At 44.5% G+C, this 18,756-nt stretch overlaps 1 protein-coding gene and 1 non-coding gene across 5 annotated transcripts in view; both read right to left on the bottom strand.

The window, feature by feature from the left end:
• PRPSAP2 (phosphoribosyl pyrophosphate synthetase associated protein 2) overlaps positions 1–18,756 on the bottom strand; it is a 63,697-nt gene that overhangs the window by 11,030 nt on the left and 33,911 nt on the right. For all 4 annotated transcript variants that reach the window (XM_012806043.2, XM_023513992.1, XM_023513991.1 and 1 more), the window contains one exon: positions 8,616–8,764. In XM_012806043.2, coding sequence (XP_012661497.1) covers positions 8,616–8,764 — 149 coding nt within the window. The remainder of the gene's footprint in view (positions 1–8,615; positions 8,765–18,756) is intronic.
• LOC111725706 lies at positions 12,165–12,298 on the bottom strand. Its single transcript, XR_002773716.1, has one exon. It is a non-coding gene; the product is annotated as a small nucleolar RNA SNORA70 (small nucleolar RNA).

Below are 18,756 nucleotides of genomic sequence, written 5' to 3'. Positions count from 1 at the left end.
AGACTACTCAGTCGGGGCTTCTCAACGCTGACATGAGACTACTCAGTCGGGGCTTCTCAACGCTGACATCAGACTACAGAGTCGGGGCTTCTCAATGCTGACATCAGACTACTCAGTCGGGGCTTCTCAACACTAACATGAGACTACTCAGTCAGGGCTTCTCAACGCTGACATCAGACTACAGAGTTGGGGCTTCTCAATGCTGACATCAGACTACTCAGTCGGGGCTTCTCAACACTAACATGAGACTACACAGTCGGGGCTTCTCAACGCTGACATCAGACTACACAGTCGGGGCTTCTCAACGCTGACATCTTGGGCCAGTTTTTTTGCTGGGAGGGGTCGTCCTGCATATTATGAGCAGCAGCCGTGGCCTCTACTCACTAGAACCTGCAGTAACTCCCTCAATCAAGACCATCAAAAACATCGCCAACGTTCCCCAAGGGTCTCCGGGAGACAGAATCCACCCTACACATCCAAATTGAGAACCAACGCTCCAGAGTCAAGAGACTAAAGGTAGACAGATGCAAACTGTGAACAGGGTAGTGTCCCGGGGAGGACAAGATGAAACAGAACACAGATGCCAGGGCTGAGGTGAATGCTGCGTTTCAACACTCGTACTCCCAGGACACCTGACCTCCATGCTGGCGAGTGGTACCATGGAAGGCCCTTTCGGGAGTCAATCTGACAGTCTTTGGCTCATCAGTTTCACTTTAGAAGCTTGTAATGAAATAAGCCAAAGCATGGGAAAACCCACATATGTTCACCGCCGTGTTATACTGGAAAGAAAAAAAGCAAACACACCCTCCAAATTAGACTGTGGTTGGGCAGTCTAAGCCACATTCTTAAGATGAGCGATTAGGCAGCCAACAAAAACTCTGTTTACACACAGGCAAGGGCTGTATACCCCTCAGCCAAATGCTTTATGAACCCTTCCGAGCCCTGAGCCTGTGCCCTGGCCCCACCTGCTGCCTGCGTCCTCTTTAAGCCCCCATCACCGAGTTCAAGAGACCACAGGGTGGGGAAGCTCAGTGCTGTCACTGTGTGACCACAAACAGGTCCCATTCCCTTTCTATTTCTTTTTCAATAAGATGGAATATCAGGGTGGCACCTGTGGCTCAAGGAGTAGGGTGCTGGCCCCATATGCCGAGGGTGGCAGGTTCAAACCCAGCCCCAGACCTCCCCCCTCAAAAAATGGAATATCATCACTCAATTACAGGGCTGCCCCAGATTAGTACAATGTAAATGTTCATTTCCTCCCATCTTTTGTCATATCTTCCAACATGTTCTGTCCCTTCCATTCCCAATGCCACCACCTCCTAGAGTAGCAACGCACAACAGAAACAGTAAAAGTTACAAATGCAGCCACGTGTGTAATTTTAGATTATTTGGTAGCCACATGACAAAAGCACAAAGAGCAGGTGAATTTTAATAATATATTTTATTTCAATGTATCAAAAATACTATCATTTTAACATGGACTCAATAAAAACTTCACTAGTGAGATGCACATTAATAGTTTCACATCAGGAGTGCATGTCCTTCACACTCATACCCGCCCTCACCTCCATCCCCGTGTGCGGGAGCCAGACATCACCAGAGGCCACCAGGCTGGCAGCATAGCCCATGAGATGAAACCCGTCCCATGCCCCTGCATAACTGCAGCAGCCCTGGGGTCTGGCCTCCCGTTTCTGGCCCTCCTACAATCTCTCCACAGCACAGCGGCAGGTGGCTGCTGCTCCCGCTCCAGAGCCTTTCACGACATGGCATGTTCAGTGGTGTTCTCCTCCTTCAACTTATGCCACCTGTTCTCTTTACTGACCTTCTCTTCTGGTCAGGCTGGTGCCCTTCTTGGCCACACCAGGCTTATCCCATCAGCAACACCTCATCGCTGAAGTCCCATCTCACTCCTAGTAACAAGGCAGCAGCTAAGTCCTGAGGGCTCCACAGAGCTGGCCATGTCAGCTCTGACACAGGGCCTCTAACTGTCCTTTTTCAGATAAAGAACAGGCATAGGACACACAGCTAATAAATGATGGAGCACACAGAAACCCCAGCCCTAGCCCTTGGAGCCTGCCTCCCTCTCTCGGCCTGTCCTGCCACCAAGACACATCCTCCCTCCTGGAACACCAACAATCTCCACCTCCACTAACTGGAAGCCACAAATCTCACTAGAATCTCAGCTCCCTCGTGGCTAATTTTCAGCTACATTACTTCCTTCTCTGCATTTTTCTCAGTTTATAAATTAGCAAAATCCAAAGCTAAGCAAGAACCCTTATGAGTCCAGAGTATACCTATGACCAAAAATTATTTTAAGCTGAAAGCATTTGAGTTCCTAAAATATTTCACATGCCAAAAAGGAGAGCCTTCCACAAGAACCTATTGTCATAAGTGCCCTGCCCGGGAAAAATCAGGGAAGATGAATCTAATCCCTCGCGACTCGACATCAGACCACCTGAACAGGCACAGTCACCAACTACCCCATGGCCCCTCTGGTCTCCCCACAGCCATTTCCCACCAGTGCCCTTTCCCTCCTTCCCTGCCCCTATGGAGAAGTCATCTGTTTTCCCAGAGGTGCCTTTCTCCCCTACCTGTCCTTTACTAAGATGATATGGGAGCCCCAAATCCTAACCACCTCTCTGAGTCACTCTGAGGACCCCTGTACACGTGTGAGTGAAACCTCTCCTTCCTCCCACTCATCTGTCTGTCAGTTTGATTCACAGGCTGCCTACACCAAACCTAGGACACAGGGAAAGTTTTTCCTCCCCAACAAATTCAAACAAAGGTAGTATTGTTTATTAACTGAAAAGATATCATTAAAACATGAGGAAAGTTTCCTAAAAACAAGAACCAAACCCAATTTGCACACAACTCTACCAGGCCACTGCCGCCACTGCTTCCATTCTTCACGTTCCCTGCTGGGCCCTGCACAGACAGTGCTACGATCTATAGCTGGGTTCCCCTCAAACGCAGTGCTGGCACCTCACCCCCAATGTGGTGCTATTAAGAGGTGGCGACTTTTGGGACTCTCTGTCCTTACAGAGGCTAGGGGAGCCGCCCCAACCCCACGTGAGGTGCAGCAATGAGGCACCCCCTTAAAGGCAGAGCAGGCCCTGCTCAGATGCTGCCTCTGCTGCCCGCTTCACCGCAGACGTCCCAGCCCCCAGAACTGTGAGTAATACATTTCTGTCACTTATAAGTTACCCAGTCCAATACTGGTACTGAGAAGAGAGGTGCTGCTGTTATCAAATGCCGGAACTGCACAAGTAGCTTCTAGAACTGGGGAGTTGGCAGAGGCCGGAACAGAAGGTGGCTAGAAAATGGCAACACTGCCATGTGCGGACCACGAAGAGTAACTCTGGTGAGGGCTCTGCTATGGCTGGGTAGGGCATGTCCCCACCAAACTCATGAAAATCTGGGCTCAGCGCCTATGGCTCAAGTGGCTAAGGCACCAGCCACATACACCTAAGGTGGTGGGTTCGAATCCAGCCTGGGCCCACCAAAAACAACAATGACGGCTGCAACCAAAATAACAGTCGGGCACTGTAGTAGGCGCCTGTGGTCCCAGCTACTTGGGAGGCTGAGGCAGGAGACTTGCTTGAGCCCAGGAGTTGTAGGTTGCTGTGAGCTGTGATGCCACAGCACTCTACCAAGGGGACAGCTTGAGGCTCTGTCTCAAAAAAAAGAAAAAGAAAAAGAAAAAGAAAATCTGACCCATCATGGTGCTGGCTGAGAGGCAGGCTTCATGCGAGGTGTTTGGGGTATGGGGGATCCGGGACTTCTCCTGGGAATGGATTAGTTCCTGCCAGAGCAGGCTGTTAGAAACCCAGTTTGGCTTCCTCGCCTCTCACTCTCTCTCACCTGGTGAGCCCTCTGCTCACATTCACTCATCTGCCACTTCTCTGCCACGTCTTACCCCAGTGAGCAGCCTTCGCCAGAAGCAGCAAAACGTGGCACAGACTCTTCAACTTACCAACCTGCTGAAACATGAACTGAATATAGTAAGTCCTCACCTAAAGTCATCAACAGTTTCTTGGAAATTGTGACTTCAAGTCAAATGATGTTGTATTAAACCAATTTTGCCCTAGGTTAGTTGATAAACCAAGAGTTGAGCTCCTACTGCCTGTTTCTGGTCACAAAGACACTGTCAGACTTATAAATAAAGACCCCAAACACTGTAATATTAAACACTGAAATAAATGTAAGCTACATGTACATTTAAGAGAGATTAATAAAAACAAGTAGGAGGGTGGCGCCTGTGGCTCAGTGGTTAGGGTGCCAGCCCCATATACCAAGAGTGGCGGGTTCAAACCCGGTCCCAGCCAAATGCAATAACAACAAAAAAATAGCCAGGTGTTGTGGTGGGCACCTGTAATCCCAGCTACTTGGGAGGCTGAGGCAAGAGAGTCGCCTAAACCCAGGAGGTGGAGGTTGCTGTGAGCTGTGACACCAAAGCACTCTACCAAGGACAATAAAATGAGACTCTGTCTCTAAAAAAAAATAATAAAATAAAACAAAAACAAGTAGGATAAATATTTACCTAATTTTTGGCAAATCAGTGATTGACAGCAGTCATGGTGGTGGTGGGTTAAATCAAAGAATAAATGTTTATAAAACTAAAAATTGCAAGGAGTGCTTCTTCCTCCCACTACACAGTTCATAGACGAGAACACAACAGTGGCTCACCAGGCACCTGCTTTTGTGTATTTGTATGATTATCATACACGTTAGGAATGTTTATTTATTTTTTTATTTTTTCATCTTTTTTGAGATAGAGCTTCAAGCTAACCCCCTGGGTAGAGTGCCATAGCATCATAGCTCACAGCAACCTCCAACTCCTGGGCTCAAGTGAGTCTCCTGCCTCAGCCTCCTAAGTAGCTGGGACCACAGGCGCCTGCCATAGCACGCCTGGCTATGTTTTGGTTGCAGTCATCATTGTTGTTTGCGGGCCTGGGCTGGATTCGAACCCGCCACCTTAGGTGTATATGGCTGGCACCTTAGCCACTTGAGTCACAGGCGCCGAGCCAGAATGTTTATTTTGTAATAATTTGTATTCATTCATTCATTTTCCAACCTACTTATTCCAGTTCAGGGTCTCAGGTGGGCAGAGTTTATCCCAGCAGGGCACACAGCGGGAGCCGATCCTGGCCAGGACGCCATTCCATCACAGAGTAACTCACACCCACACCCACACCCACACTCACTCACACTGGGAAGACGTAGACTCACCAGTTAACCTAACGTGCACATCTTTGGGCAGTGGGAGGAACTGCAGGACCTGGACAAAGTCTACATGGATGTGTGGAGAACGTGCCAGCTCCACACAGACAAGGGCCCTGGCAGGAATTGATGTTTTTTCCACCAACATTGTTGACAAAATGACATTGACTAAAATGATGCTATTTGAGGACCAGCTGTAAATGTCTTTTCTATACCAGTCTCGGGTATTACGTTATAGCAACACAAAATGGACTAAGACAGGCTCAGAACAAAAGCAGAGCTGTGAAGTAGCCTGAATCTTTTTTTTTTTTTTTTTTTTTTGAGACAGATCCTCAAACTATCACCGTGGGAAGAGTGCCTTGGCAGAAAGCCTAAATCTTCTTAGAAGTTACCTAAGTGATCACAATCAGTATACTGGCAGAAATAAGGATAGTAAAGACTTTCCTGGTGAGGTTTCAGATAGAAATGAGGAACATGTTGGAAATGGGAAAAGGGTATCCTTGTTTTAAAGTGGTAAAGAACTTGGCTGAATTGTGTTCATGTCCTAATGTTTTGTGAAAGGCGGAACTTTACAGGTATTTGGCAGAAGAAATCTCTACACAAAGTACTGAAGGTACAGTGTGGTTTCTCTTGCCTGCTTACAGAAAATGCAAGAGAGAAACAAATCAAAGATGGAATTCATCATTAAAAACAAAACAGAAGTTAAATATATGGAAAATTATCAGTCCGACACGTGAATCTTTCTAAATGTAAAATATAAATGTCTTAACACAATAACTAAGAAAATGCTGTGAAGGCTATATTGACCAATTTGATGAAAATATTTCAAATTGTATATAAAACCAGCATACTGTACCCCACAATTGCATTAATGTACACAGCTATGATTTAATAAAAAAAAAATAAGAAGAAAATTATCTGGCTCAGAGCCTGTGGCTCAAACAGCTAAGGCACCAGCCACATACACCTGAGCTGGTGGGTTCGAATCCAGCCCAGGCCCGCCAAACAATGACAGCTGCAACCAAAAAATAGCTGGGAGTTGTGGCAGGTGCCTGTCATCCCAGCTACTTGGGAGGCGGAGGCAGGAGAATCACTTGAGCCCAGGAGTTGGAGGTTGCTGTGAGCTGTGATGTCAACAGCACTCTACCCAGGGCAATAGCTTGAGGGTCTCAAAAAGAAAAGAAAAAAACAAGAAAATTATCAGTCTGGCCGTATGGTGGAGAATGCAAAAACATGCTGAAACCCCAAGTGTGTCTGACCAAGCTAGTGTCTGATTAAGAAGGTCAGTGTGGGCAGAAGAAAATCAGATGCTGGTCCTCAAGGCAACGGAGCAGCGATCCTCAAAGATGTTTCTGAGATCTGTGGGGGCTCCCTTCCCAGCCTTCTGAGCAGAGCTCCTAGACTCCTCAGCTGTGGCCCAGGTAGGTGAAGCTTGGGCTGTACACCATGATGGAGTCTATGCCCTGCCATCTCCATGGTACGCAGACAGCACAAGCTGTGGAAGTATGGCCACCTCCACCTGGTCTTCAAAGGACGCCCCAAGACCCATCAGGGTCCTGGCAGAGAACTGCCACAGGGGCAGGGCCACCAGAGAGAACCTGGATCAGAGCAATATGGGTATAGTTGTGGAGGCAGAGCTGCCCCCAGCACCCTAGACTGTAAGAGCCACAAGTGTGTGGCACCTGCCTAGGACTCCAACATGTGAAAAGTGGCTACACAGGCTGCTCCCAGCAGAGCCACGTGAGTGGGGCTGCTCAGAGCCTGGCAGGGCCAACCCCTACCCTAGTGGCTGAAAGGTGGGTCTTTGAGTTAAAGATTATTCTAGAGCCTTAAGATTTAATGTTGTCTTGCTATGTTTTGGACTTGGTCGAGTCTTGGTCTTTTTCTTCCTATTTCTCCCATTTGGAATGGGAATGTCTATCCTATTTCTGTCTCATCACTGCATCTTAGAAGCATCTACTTGTCTGATTTTGCAGGCTCACAGCAAGAGAGAAATTTGCCTCAGAATGAGTCTCACCATATCTAATTTAGAAGATATCTACATGAGACTATGGACTTTAGCACTGATGCTAGAATTAAGTTAAGACTTAACTAGAGTTAAGAAATTAAGGGCTGGCTCAGCGCCTGTGGCTCAAGTGGCTAAGGCACCAGCCACATACACCTAAGGCGGCAGGATTGAATCCAGCCTGGGCCCACCAAACAACAATGACGGCTGCAACCAAAAAAATAGCCGGGCGCTGTGGTGGGCGCCTGTGGTCCCAGCTACTTGGGGGGCGGAGGCAGGAGACTAGCTTGAGCCCAGGAGTTGGAGGTTGCTGTGAGCTGTGATGCCGCAGCACTCTACCCAGGGGGACAGCTTGAGGCTCTGTCTCAAAAAAAAAAGACTTTAAGGGCCATTATGATAAATGCATTTTGCATTTAAGAGGGACATGAATTTGGGGGTCCAAGAGTAAAATGTTATGGTCTGAATGTTTGCACAACTCCAAATTCATGTTGAAATCCACTGTGGTGGTGATAAGAGCTGAGGCCTTTAGGACGTAATTAGGTCATGATGTTCCACTCTCACAAATGGGATTAGTACTCTCATAAAAGACAGTCCAGGAGCCTTCCACCCTGTTCCACCATGTCAGGGTACAGCAAGAGGGTGCTCTCTCTGAGGAGCAGGCCTTCATCAGGTATCATATGTGCTGGCACCTTAGTCTTGAACTTCACAGCTTCTCTTGTTTATAAAGTGTCTAGTTTAAGGTTATTACACTAAAGTGACTAAGACATTTTTGCTTGAGGCTCTGTTTCAAAATATATATATATATGTTCATGGAGTGGAAGAATTAATATATATTTATTTTTTTGAGACAGAGCCTCAAGTTGTCCCCCTCGGTAGAGTGCCGTGGCATCACAGCTCACAGCAACCTCCAACTCCTGGGCTTAAGTGATTCTCCTGCTCCACCTCCCAAGTAGCTGGAACTACAGGTGCCTGCCACAACACCCAGCTATTTTTTGGTTGCAGCCGTCATTGTTGTTTGGCAGGCCCAGGCTGGATCCAAACCCGCCAGCTCAGGTGTATGTGGCTGGCGCCTTAGCTGCTTGAGCCACAGGCCCCAAGCCTAGGATATACTTCTAAATGAATCAATGAAATTCTCTGAAATGCCATAACTGAGTCTAAATAGTTCAGACGCTGTCGTAAGTCTTGCAAAGAAAGACCGTAAAGGGCTCTAGTATTCACAGGGTCATGAGAGAAGTGAATTAACATTACATCTGGCTGAAAGGTGTTAACTGGTTTTTGCCAACTTAAGAAAAAAAAAAAGGAAGAACGTTCACATTGAAAAGAAATAAAACACGCAACAGTTTAGTTAGCCTTCCCATCAGAGGAAGCACAAGAGGCTCCAGCAACTTACTGGGGATCTCCAGGCTGGGGTGGATGGCAGCCACACTCCTGACCATGGGCGGGGAATGGCGTCCGTCCACCAAGTCTGACTCTGCATCCTGTGCTTCTCCGTGAATCACTGCAATTCCCAGACGCAGACGCTCGGCAAAAGACTGTGCCCTAAGGGAAAGCATCAGACACAAACTCAAAAATCATGCAGCCCTGTTTTCTTTTGACATTCAAGAGGAAGTAAAATACATAAGTAAAATACAGTTTCTCAAGGGAATAAGAAAAAATAGAGAATAAAACAGCCTCAGATGCTTAGTATCCAGGACTAACTATGGAGACCCCACATGCTAAACGCTTCCCTATTGAAGCAGCACCAATGATGGGCAGCACCTGGCCTGCTCTGTAAGCTGCCTGAGTGAGCTAGTTAACCTGCTCTCAGCCTCCTGACCTGAAACTACTGATTCTACCTACTACCCACCTGTGAGGACCAACCATGTCAGATAATATCCATTAAACAGCTGCCAAGCTGTGTGTGGCAGCTCATGCCTGGAATAGCACTCTGGGAGGCCAAGCCAGGTGGATTGCTTGAGCTCAAGAGTTCAAGACCAGCCTGAGCAAAAGTGAGACCCCCATCTCTACCAAAATTAGAAAGACTAACCAGGAGTAGTGGCGAGTGAGTGTCTGCAGTCTCATCTATTCAGGAGGCCAAGGGTTTCAGGCTGCTGTGAGTATGACGACACCATGGCACTCTACCCAGGGCAACAGAGTGAGAGCTGGTTGGACCTCTTTTACCTATTTTTTTTTCAGACAGAGTCTCATTCCGTCACCCTTGGTGGAGTACATTGGCAGGACAGCTCACAGCAATCTCAAACTCTTGGGCTCAAGACATCCTCCTACCTCAGCCTCCCAGGTTAGCTGGGACTACAGGCAACTGTCACAATGCCCAGCTAGTTTTTCTATCTTTAGTGGAGACAGCCTCTTGCTCTTGCTCAGGTTGGTCTCAATACCTGAGCTCAAGAAATCCACCTGCCTGGGCCTCCCAAGGTGCTAGAATTATAGGTGTGATCCTGGTCTCTTTTGCCTATTTTTAAATTGGGTTGGTTTCCTTACTAAGTTTTGAAAACTCTCTACATATCCTGAGAACGAATCTGTTACGAGATATTTGCTTTACAAATATTTTTTTCCACTTGATGAAGTCTAACTTACTCACTTTTTCTCTTATAAATTGTGTCTTCGGTGTCAAAGAAATCTTTGCTTAAACCCAATGTCACAAAGATTTGTCTCTATATTTTTCTCTAAAAATTTCTTTTTTTTTAGAGAAAAGACTCACTCTGTCACCCAGGCTAGAGTGCAGTGGTGCCATCATAGCTCACAGCAACCTCAAACTCCTGGGCCAAAGTGATCCTCCTGCCTTAGCCTCCTGAGTACGTGGGATTACAGGTGCACACCATCATGCCCCACTAATTTATTTTTTGTAGCGATGGATTATCACTATATTGCCCAGGCTTATCTTGAACTCTTGGCCTCAAGTGATCCTCCTGTCACAGCCTTCTGAAGTACTAGGATTACAGGCCCAAGTCACCACATCCAGACCCATCTGAACGTTTTAAAGTTTTAGGTTTTCCACTTAAGTCTATGACTCATTTTGAATTGATCTTTGGCTCAACATTCATTATTTTGCACATGAACATCCAATGATTCCAGCACCACTACCTGTTGAAAAGACGACTGTCCTTTCTCCATTGAACTGTGTTTGCACCTTTATTAAAAATCAGTTCTGCAGATATATATGAGTCTATTTTTGGATTCTCTATTCTGTTCCACTTATGATTTTTATATCTTTAACTCAACACCAACTTATCATGATTGCTGTAACTTTATAAATAAATCTTGGATATAAGCGGTGTTAGATCTGCATCTTGTTCTTTTTCGAAGTTGTTCTGACTATTTTAGGTTCTTTCCATTTCCATATGAATTTCAAAATCTACCAAAAAAATGCTAAAATTCTGATTGGTATGATATCAATTCTATAGACCAATCTGGGAAGAAATGACATCTTAAAAATATGAGCTTTTCAACCCATGAATACAGTATCTCTCTCCATCTCAGCAATGTTTTCTAGTTTTCTGTGTACAGATCTTATACATCTTTCCTTAGATTTATTCCTAAGGGTGTAACTTACTTTGGGAGTTTTTGAATAATTTATTTTTTATTTTATTTTTTTGAGACAGAGTCTCACTTTGTTGCTCCCATGACATCACAGCTCACAGCAACCTCCAGTTCCTGGGGTTAGGCGATTCTCTTGCCTCAGCCTCTCAAGCAGCTGGGACTACAGGTGCCCACCACAATGCCTGGCTATTTTTTTGTTGCAATTTGGCCGGGGGCTAGGTTCAAACCCGCCACCCTCAGTATATGGGGCCAGTGCCCTACTCACTGAACCACAGGCGCTGCTATTAATCATTTTTTTATTTCAATTTACAATCATTCATTTCTAACATACAGAAATACAAACTTGATTTTTGTATATTAGTCTTGTATCCTGCAACCTTACTAAACTGCTTAGTCCTAACAGCATTTCTGTAGATTTTTTTCCACTGACCACTCACTCCCCAGTCACATATTGATAGATTCTACTCGTTTTTCTATATAAATGATCATGCCATTTGCAAATGAAATCTGTTTTGTCTCTTCCTTTATGTATTGGATTCCTTTTCTTTTTCCTTTATATTGCACTGTCTAGAACAGGCGACCTCAAACTATGACCCGCAAGCCACAGGCGGCCCACCTAGGACATTTATCTGGCCCGCCAGGTGTTTTGCCGCCCTGCCTGTCCTGCTTAGCAGCAGACTCGTCCCGGGGCCTGCAGTCCAGCCCTCCAACGGTCTGAGGGACAGTGAACTGGCCCCCTGTTTAAAAAGTCTGAGGACCCCTGGTCTAGAACCTCTATCTAGTTGAATGTTGAACAGAAGCAAGAAGAACATACATCCTCATCCTGCCCTTGATCTCAGGGGAACGCAAGCAAGTCTTTCACCACAAAATGTGACATCAGCTCTAAGTTTTTCATAGACCCCTTTATCAGATGAGGAAGTCCTTGTCTACTTCTAGTTTGCTTAAGGTTTTATTAGGAATAGAAGATGGATTTCGCCAAATGCTTTTTGAATCTACCAAATGATACAGGTTTTCTTTTTTTTTTTTGGACAGGAAGTAGGATTTATTGATGGGTGCAAATGAGGGGGCAGCAGAGGGGAAGCCTGAGTGCAGGGCCCGACCCTTGTCCTGGGGGTCAAAATTGGGTATATATTTGACCGTAGAGCCACCTGGGATGATCTGCTTCTTAGCCATCATGTCTTTAAATTCATCTATATTAAATTTGGCAAAGCCCCACTTCTTTCAGATGTGTATCTTCTGGTGGCCAGGGAACTTGAACTTGGGCCCCTAGCACATGCTCCTTGTTCTGCAGTTTGGTGTGATGGACATGGCAACTTGGCCAGTGTGAACTCATGCCTAGGAGTTTTCCAAAGGCACCACACACACCTGACAGGAGCCTAGACTGGAGACAGCACTGGGAAAGGTCCGTTTCCAAGGTCCCTTAGAACAACCCACAAAAGCTCCAGGCTGTGCATACTACCAAGGAGGCTGCTATTTGCAGCCACTGCACATCAGGCTCCCAAGAGAAAGGAGCATGATCAGTTTAACTGGTTGTAGGTACCTTAGGGTTTGTTTTCTTTCCTGAGACACAGCCATGCTCCGTTGCCCAGGCTACAGCGCCGAGACACAGCCATGCTCTGTTGCCCAGGCTACAGTGCCGAGACACAGCCATGCTCTGTTGCCCAGGCTACAGTGCCATGGTGTTAGCCTAGCTCACAGCAACCTCAAACTCCTGGGCTGAAGTGATCTCCTGCCTTAGCCTCCTGAGTAACTGGAACTACAAACACATGCCACGGCACTCAGCTAATTTTCTTCTATTTTTTAGTAAAAACAGGTCTCACTCTTGTTCAGGCGGGTCTCAAACTCCTGACCTCAAGTGATCCTCCTATCTTGGCCTTCCAGAGTGCTATGACTACAGGCATGAGCCACTATTCCTGGCCTATTTTAATTTATTACTATAAATTACATTTACTAATATTTTAAGATGTTAAAGCAGCCTCTATCCAGACTGGTCAGCAACAAAATAATTCATGAATTACCAATATTAGGAAAAAAGAGTGCTTATCACCACAAATTCTATAGCTGTTGAAAGGATAAGGAGAAAATAAATCCTACAACTTGGGAAATGGACAAGTTCCTTGAAAAACTACCAAAGTCTACTCAGGAAGAACTAGATAATCTGAATAGAACTAGCTCTTGAAGAAAATTAAACTGAAAAATTTCCCATAAAGAAAATTCTTAGGCCCAGATTTCAATGGTGAATTTATTAATTTTATTGATTTCCTCAAAGAAATCACTAACTCAGCTTTCATTGCTTTTCTCTGCTGCTTTTTATTTTCTATTTCATTGGTTTATGTTTTAATATTTATTATTTTCTTTCTTATGCTTACTTTGGTTTTATTTTGCTTAGCTATTTCTGGTATCTTAAGGTGGAAGCAAAGATCATTGACTTGAGATCTTCTTTCTAATAAAAGTACATAGCTCTCTCCCTAATGTAATGGGCAAGTTCCCAGCCTCTCCCCCAGCCCCCCCCCCAGGGTTCCTGCCAAGAAACTTACCCAAACTGTAACCATTACTATCCCAGCTGTAACTAACTGCTGTTACCCAAGCTGTAACCATTGCTACCCAAGTTGTAACCATTGTAACCCCGCCCTGAGCTAACTGCAACATTCCACTTCTACACTGGCTTGCTTGCTTAGCAACACAAAAAAAGGTATACAAGACAACCTGCCCTCCACTTTGGGGCTGCCTGTCTCTCAGAGCAGCGGTCCCCTGCGCAGCTGTAATAAAATCACCGATTGACTGCATCTAAGTGGGGTCTGAGTCTATCTTTTCAGGTCACACCAGTTACAACACTAAGTATTGTACATGCTACAAATTTTATGTTTTCATTTTCATTCAGTTCTAAATACTTCCTAATTTCCCTTTTGATTTCTTCTTTGACCCATGGTTTATCTTGAAGTATATCATTTAGTCACTATTAACAAATATTTAGGACTTTTCCAAAGAAACTTTTTTTTTTTTTTTGAGATAGAATCTCACTGTGTTGCTCTCAGTAGAGTGCTGTGATATCACAGCTCATAGTAACCTCAGACTCTTGGGCTCAAGCGATTCTCTTGCCTCAGCCTCTCAAGTAGCTGGGACTATAGGCACTCACCACAACACCCAGCTATTTTTTGTTGCAGTTGTCATTGTTGTTTAGCAGGCCTGGGCTGGGTTTGAACCTGCCAGCCCCAGCGGCTGGGACCATAACCACTGTGCTACAGGTGCCAAGACAAAGACACTTTTTTTTTGCAGTTTTTGGCCGGGGCTGGGTTTGAACCTGCCACCTCTGGCATATGGGGCCAGCGCCCTACTCCTTTGAGCCACAGGTGCTGCCCCAAAGACACTTCTGTTATTAAAAATATTCCTATTTTGTATGGCTTCAATAATTTTAAATGTGAGGATTGTTTTATGGCCCAGAATATGGTCTTTCTTACTAAACAAGTTCTGGCTCAAAAAGGACACATGTCCTGCTGCCCTTGAGTGGTATGTGCAGCGCTGATTGGGCCCAGCTGGCCAATGGTGTCTGCTTCTTCTGCATCCTCACCGGCCGGCTTCCAGTCTTAGTTCAGCACCACTGAGAGAGGAGGGAGGCACCTGCTGACTATGATTAGGGAGGTCTCTATTTCTCCTTGCAGTTATCAAGTGTTTCCTTATATATTAATATTTTGAAACTGTTTTCAGTTCATAATGGTTATAATTCTGATGTCATCTTTTTTATCTCTATTTGGTTGATGTTAATACACCTGCCCCAGCTTTTTAAAGAGCTGCTTTTACCATGGCACATAACTGCCTCAGCTTTTACTTTTATGCTCTTCCCCTCTCCTCGCTGTCCTGTACCTTGCCTCAGGGCATGTCGCAGCCCCCCTGGACTGGACTCCTGAGGACAGCACTGAGTCTTATCCTTTCTTCATCCCAGGCACCTAATATGCAATACATAGTAACTGTTCACATCCTCAAGGAGCCAACAAGTTCTCCAGTCTTGGTTTTCCAACACCACAAATTCAATATAAGTTCATATCTAACAGCTCCCAAGATTCACTAAAAACAAACCAAAAAAACCCCATCAGGAATTATGCTGAATCCCACTAGTACTCCCATCCAGGCAAAAACAAGGCATTTCTACAACACACGAAGAGCAGTGTACTTGAAAACACTACCTAGTGCTGAGTATGTGGAGTCTGAGAGTTGTGGGAAATCCCATCAACCAGATTTCCCATGTGCACTAACTACACAACTACGGAGAGCTCTGTTGCTCTTTCATAATAATCTCAAGAAGTTTACCAAAACAAGTAAGTGAGATGATGGCTATGTTAATCAGTTTGATTTAAGCATTCCATATTGTATATCAAATCAGCACACTGTATCCTATAATTATACACAGTTATGATTTAATAAAAATAAATTTAAATTTAAATTTAAAAAATAATGAACTTTAAGACAAAAAAAGCTTAAATTCATTCTCAAATCATTCTATTTCAAGATACTTTTTTTTTTTTTTTAATAAAGTTACATTTTGCTGGCTCAGCAACTGTACCACAGTGGTTACGGTGCCAGCCACATACACAGAGAGGGTGGCAGGTTCAAACCCAGCCTGGGCCAGCTAACCAACTGCAACAAAAAAATAGCCAGGCATTGTGGCAGGTACCTGTAGTCCTTGCAACTTTCAAGGCTGAGGTAAGAGAATCACTTAAGCCCAGGAGTTCAAGGTTGCTGTGAGCTGTGACACTACAGCACTCTACTGAGAGCAACAACAAAGTGAGGTTCTGTCTCTAAAAAAAAAAAGTTACATTTTGCTTCTTTCAGTAGAAAGTATACCATTATACTGCACATGTTGCTAACTCTAGTTTGATATTAAAAAAACAATCTCACGTGCATGTCAAACAAACACTTATGGGTCTGGTCCTATCTATGAAAAATTAAATTTATATTTCTTTTTTGTTTGTTTTATTTTGTTTGCAGTTTTTGGCCAGGGCTGGATGTGAACCTGCCACCTCCAGTATATGGGGCCAGCACCCTACTCTTTGAGCCACAGGCGCTGCCCCCTGAATTTATATTTCTAAGGAAAAGATGATAAGCCTCCACAGGAACAGGATAGCACAACAGTTACCGAAACACAGATGAGCATATCTGTCTGTGTGTGTATGTGTGAATATTGGTACTTAGGGAAAAGAGCGAGAGTCATAAATAGGGAGGATATTTTCATAAAAATTGTTAAATATCCAAAGATTTAATATCCAACAATATATTCTTATAAAACATTAAAAAGTTTTCCAAAAAAATTCTCAGAAGAAAATTTCAGGCAACAACGGTAGGGTCTTCACTACCATTGACCAAGGAAATTAGTTCCTCCTTCAAATTCAAGATTGGTTTTGCAAATAAAATTGCTGTCAAAGAAGTCACCTCTTAATTATCATCTAAGGGAGCTTTCTCTATCTGGGATCCCTGGAGGTTTGCCAATTCCTAGATAAATATTTTAATACTATTAACTTCTAGAAAATACAACACTTTCAAGATAAATAAAACAATTACCTGCACACTGATGGTAGTTTTTGGATACTTTATATCATTTAGTCACATACCCTGCATTCACACCTGAGTCCACAAAGGGCCAGGATTATTTCTGTGTGTCATTTTGTTTTACACACTGACAGTCCTAAAGGAAATCCAAAACAACTTAGTCTTGCCCCGATCATACAATAAGGAGGGTGATTTACATCAAGGGTCAGAAAGAACAAGACACAAAATCTCAATTAACATTTCTTTCCTGAGAAAACAATGCCAAAGCAAGTCTGATACCTTATTAAAGCAACATTACATTCTCAGATGATCCCTTCTGTTCAAAAACAACTGCTCACTGTCAAAGAACTCCAAAACAATAGTTCTAGGCTTAGAACTACTCACCAATAACTTCAGGATCCTAAGGGACCTAGCCACCATTCCACACACTGGTATTTAATTTGCAGAGTCCTTCATAATAAGATAAGCAATGCAAGTGTTACCCCCAGCTCACGGATGAGGACTAAGGCTTGCAGAGATGCCGTGACCACCTTCTCACAGACTGGCTGAGCTACAACTGGGAGCCCCACGGCTTCCGGCTGCTAGTTTAACTATCTTCCTGCTGCCTCAGGCTGACCTTTAAATCAACTACAACAGTTTTCTAAGTTTAATTTGAGAAATTAAAAACTTAGAGGAGGAAGCTAGGAACAATCTGGCAAGTCCCTGGGTCAGAAAGTACCATCTCCTACTTAGACTCTATCTGAATATGTAAATCAGGGCACTAGAACCAAGGAATGACCACCAGCGGCTATGAGAGAACAGTCAAAGCCAACTGTGTTAGATGCTGTCTACAGAGCTCTTGCTCACAACAGATTAAACAGAGACCAAACTTGCAAGTCACAACTCTGTTACTTCACTGCCTCATCACTGAAACACCAAGCCTTTTGTAGGGCCCACCTTCATTCTAAAACATTTACTTAATGCAGTGTGGCCTCTCAGGACTCAATTACAGGCGCTGGGACAAAGAAGTTAGCTTCTTTGTTTCAATCTACCCAACTGACCTACCAGTGAAACCATGAATGGGGGCAGTCTGCAAGCCCCACGGGAGCAAAAACATGTCTGTGCTGGTCACTGCCACATCCACAAGGCTGCTTACAGTATTTAGTACACAAGGCTGTATTACTGTATACAGCACTCCGTGCTGAGTGGAGACTGACCAATGGGGCAAGTCAATTTCAATCATATTTGGCCAACACCCACCCCTAATCTCTGAGTGTAGAAAATACTCTAAGAAGTAATTAATGGTCCCATCATTGAAATCACCTATCTTTTTAATATATTATATTATTTTATAATGTAAGACCACAAGATATGAACTGTGATGAAAGTTTGATTTCTATGGAAGTATAGACATAGCTAAAAGTTAACCAGCCACTGTGTCCTAACTCGCCCACTAACTTACCCACTACTGTAACTGCTTACTGCTTGATGGGGAAGATCTGCGACCTGCTCATCACTTCTACAGACAACATCACTATTGTAAAACTGAAGGCTGGTCTTTAAGAAATGACCTGCATTTGGTGGGACCAACTAACATCAACTGGACCAGTGCCCATGCTGCGTGGGAATGGATCCAACAGGGTCCTGCAACCCTCTACTCAGGAACTGTCTTAGCCAGCAAGGCAATTTCTGCTTCCCAACCCTATGTTATTAACCCCAAGCAATCAGCTGACCCAATTCCCTAGCCCAGTGTTTTTTAAACTTTTTTATCTCACAGCACACTTGAACCTATAGTTAAACTTCCAGGGCACACATGGATTATGCTGGTTCAAAAAAAGAACAACGGAAAGAACATACTTATTATGCTTTGAACTTGTTTTGAACATAATTTATGATCTTTAAAAGTTATCACGGCACACTATAAGATCCTCTCATGGCACACCAGCACTGGCTGAAAATCACTACCCTGGCCCTTTGTTTACAAAACTACCTTTAAAAGTCTCAGTCCCCAAATCATTGGGGAGATGAACTCGAGAAATTATCTCCTTGCTTGGTGCCCTGGTATTAAATTTTCTCTGCTCCAACTCCTGCTGTCTCCATACCCTGGCCTCTATCTGGGCATCAGGCAAAGGATCTGGATGGGCAGTAATACCACCTTTAACCAAAGAACCTCTGGTTGAACCACCTTGGAAAAATTCCTCCATCTCCTTGGGTCTGTTTCCTTGTCTGTGAGAGCTGACAACTGCTGACTTCCTACGTTAAGAGACCACATGATGCAGCTCAGTGGTTACAGCGCCAGCCACATACCCCAGGGCTGGCGGGTTGGAACTTGGCCCCAGCTGACTAAACAACAATGACAACTACAATAAAAAAAAAAAAAATAGCTGGGTGTTGTGGTAGGCACCTGTAGTCCCAGCTACTTGGGAGGCTGAGGCAAGAGAATCACTTAAGTCCAAGAGTTTGAGGTTGCTGTG

Source organism: Otolemur garnettii, unplaced genomic scaffold (genome assembly GCF_000181295.1).
Source record: "Otolemur garnettii isolate 467f Iridium unplaced genomic scaffold, OtoGar3 scaffold00046, whole genome shotgun sequence".
Lineage (NCBI taxonomy): Eukaryota > Metazoa > Chordata > Mammalia > Primates > Galagidae > Otolemur > Otolemur garnettii.
Note: the sequence above shows the minus strand (reverse complement) of the source record. Positions and strands in the feature narration are given on the sequence as shown.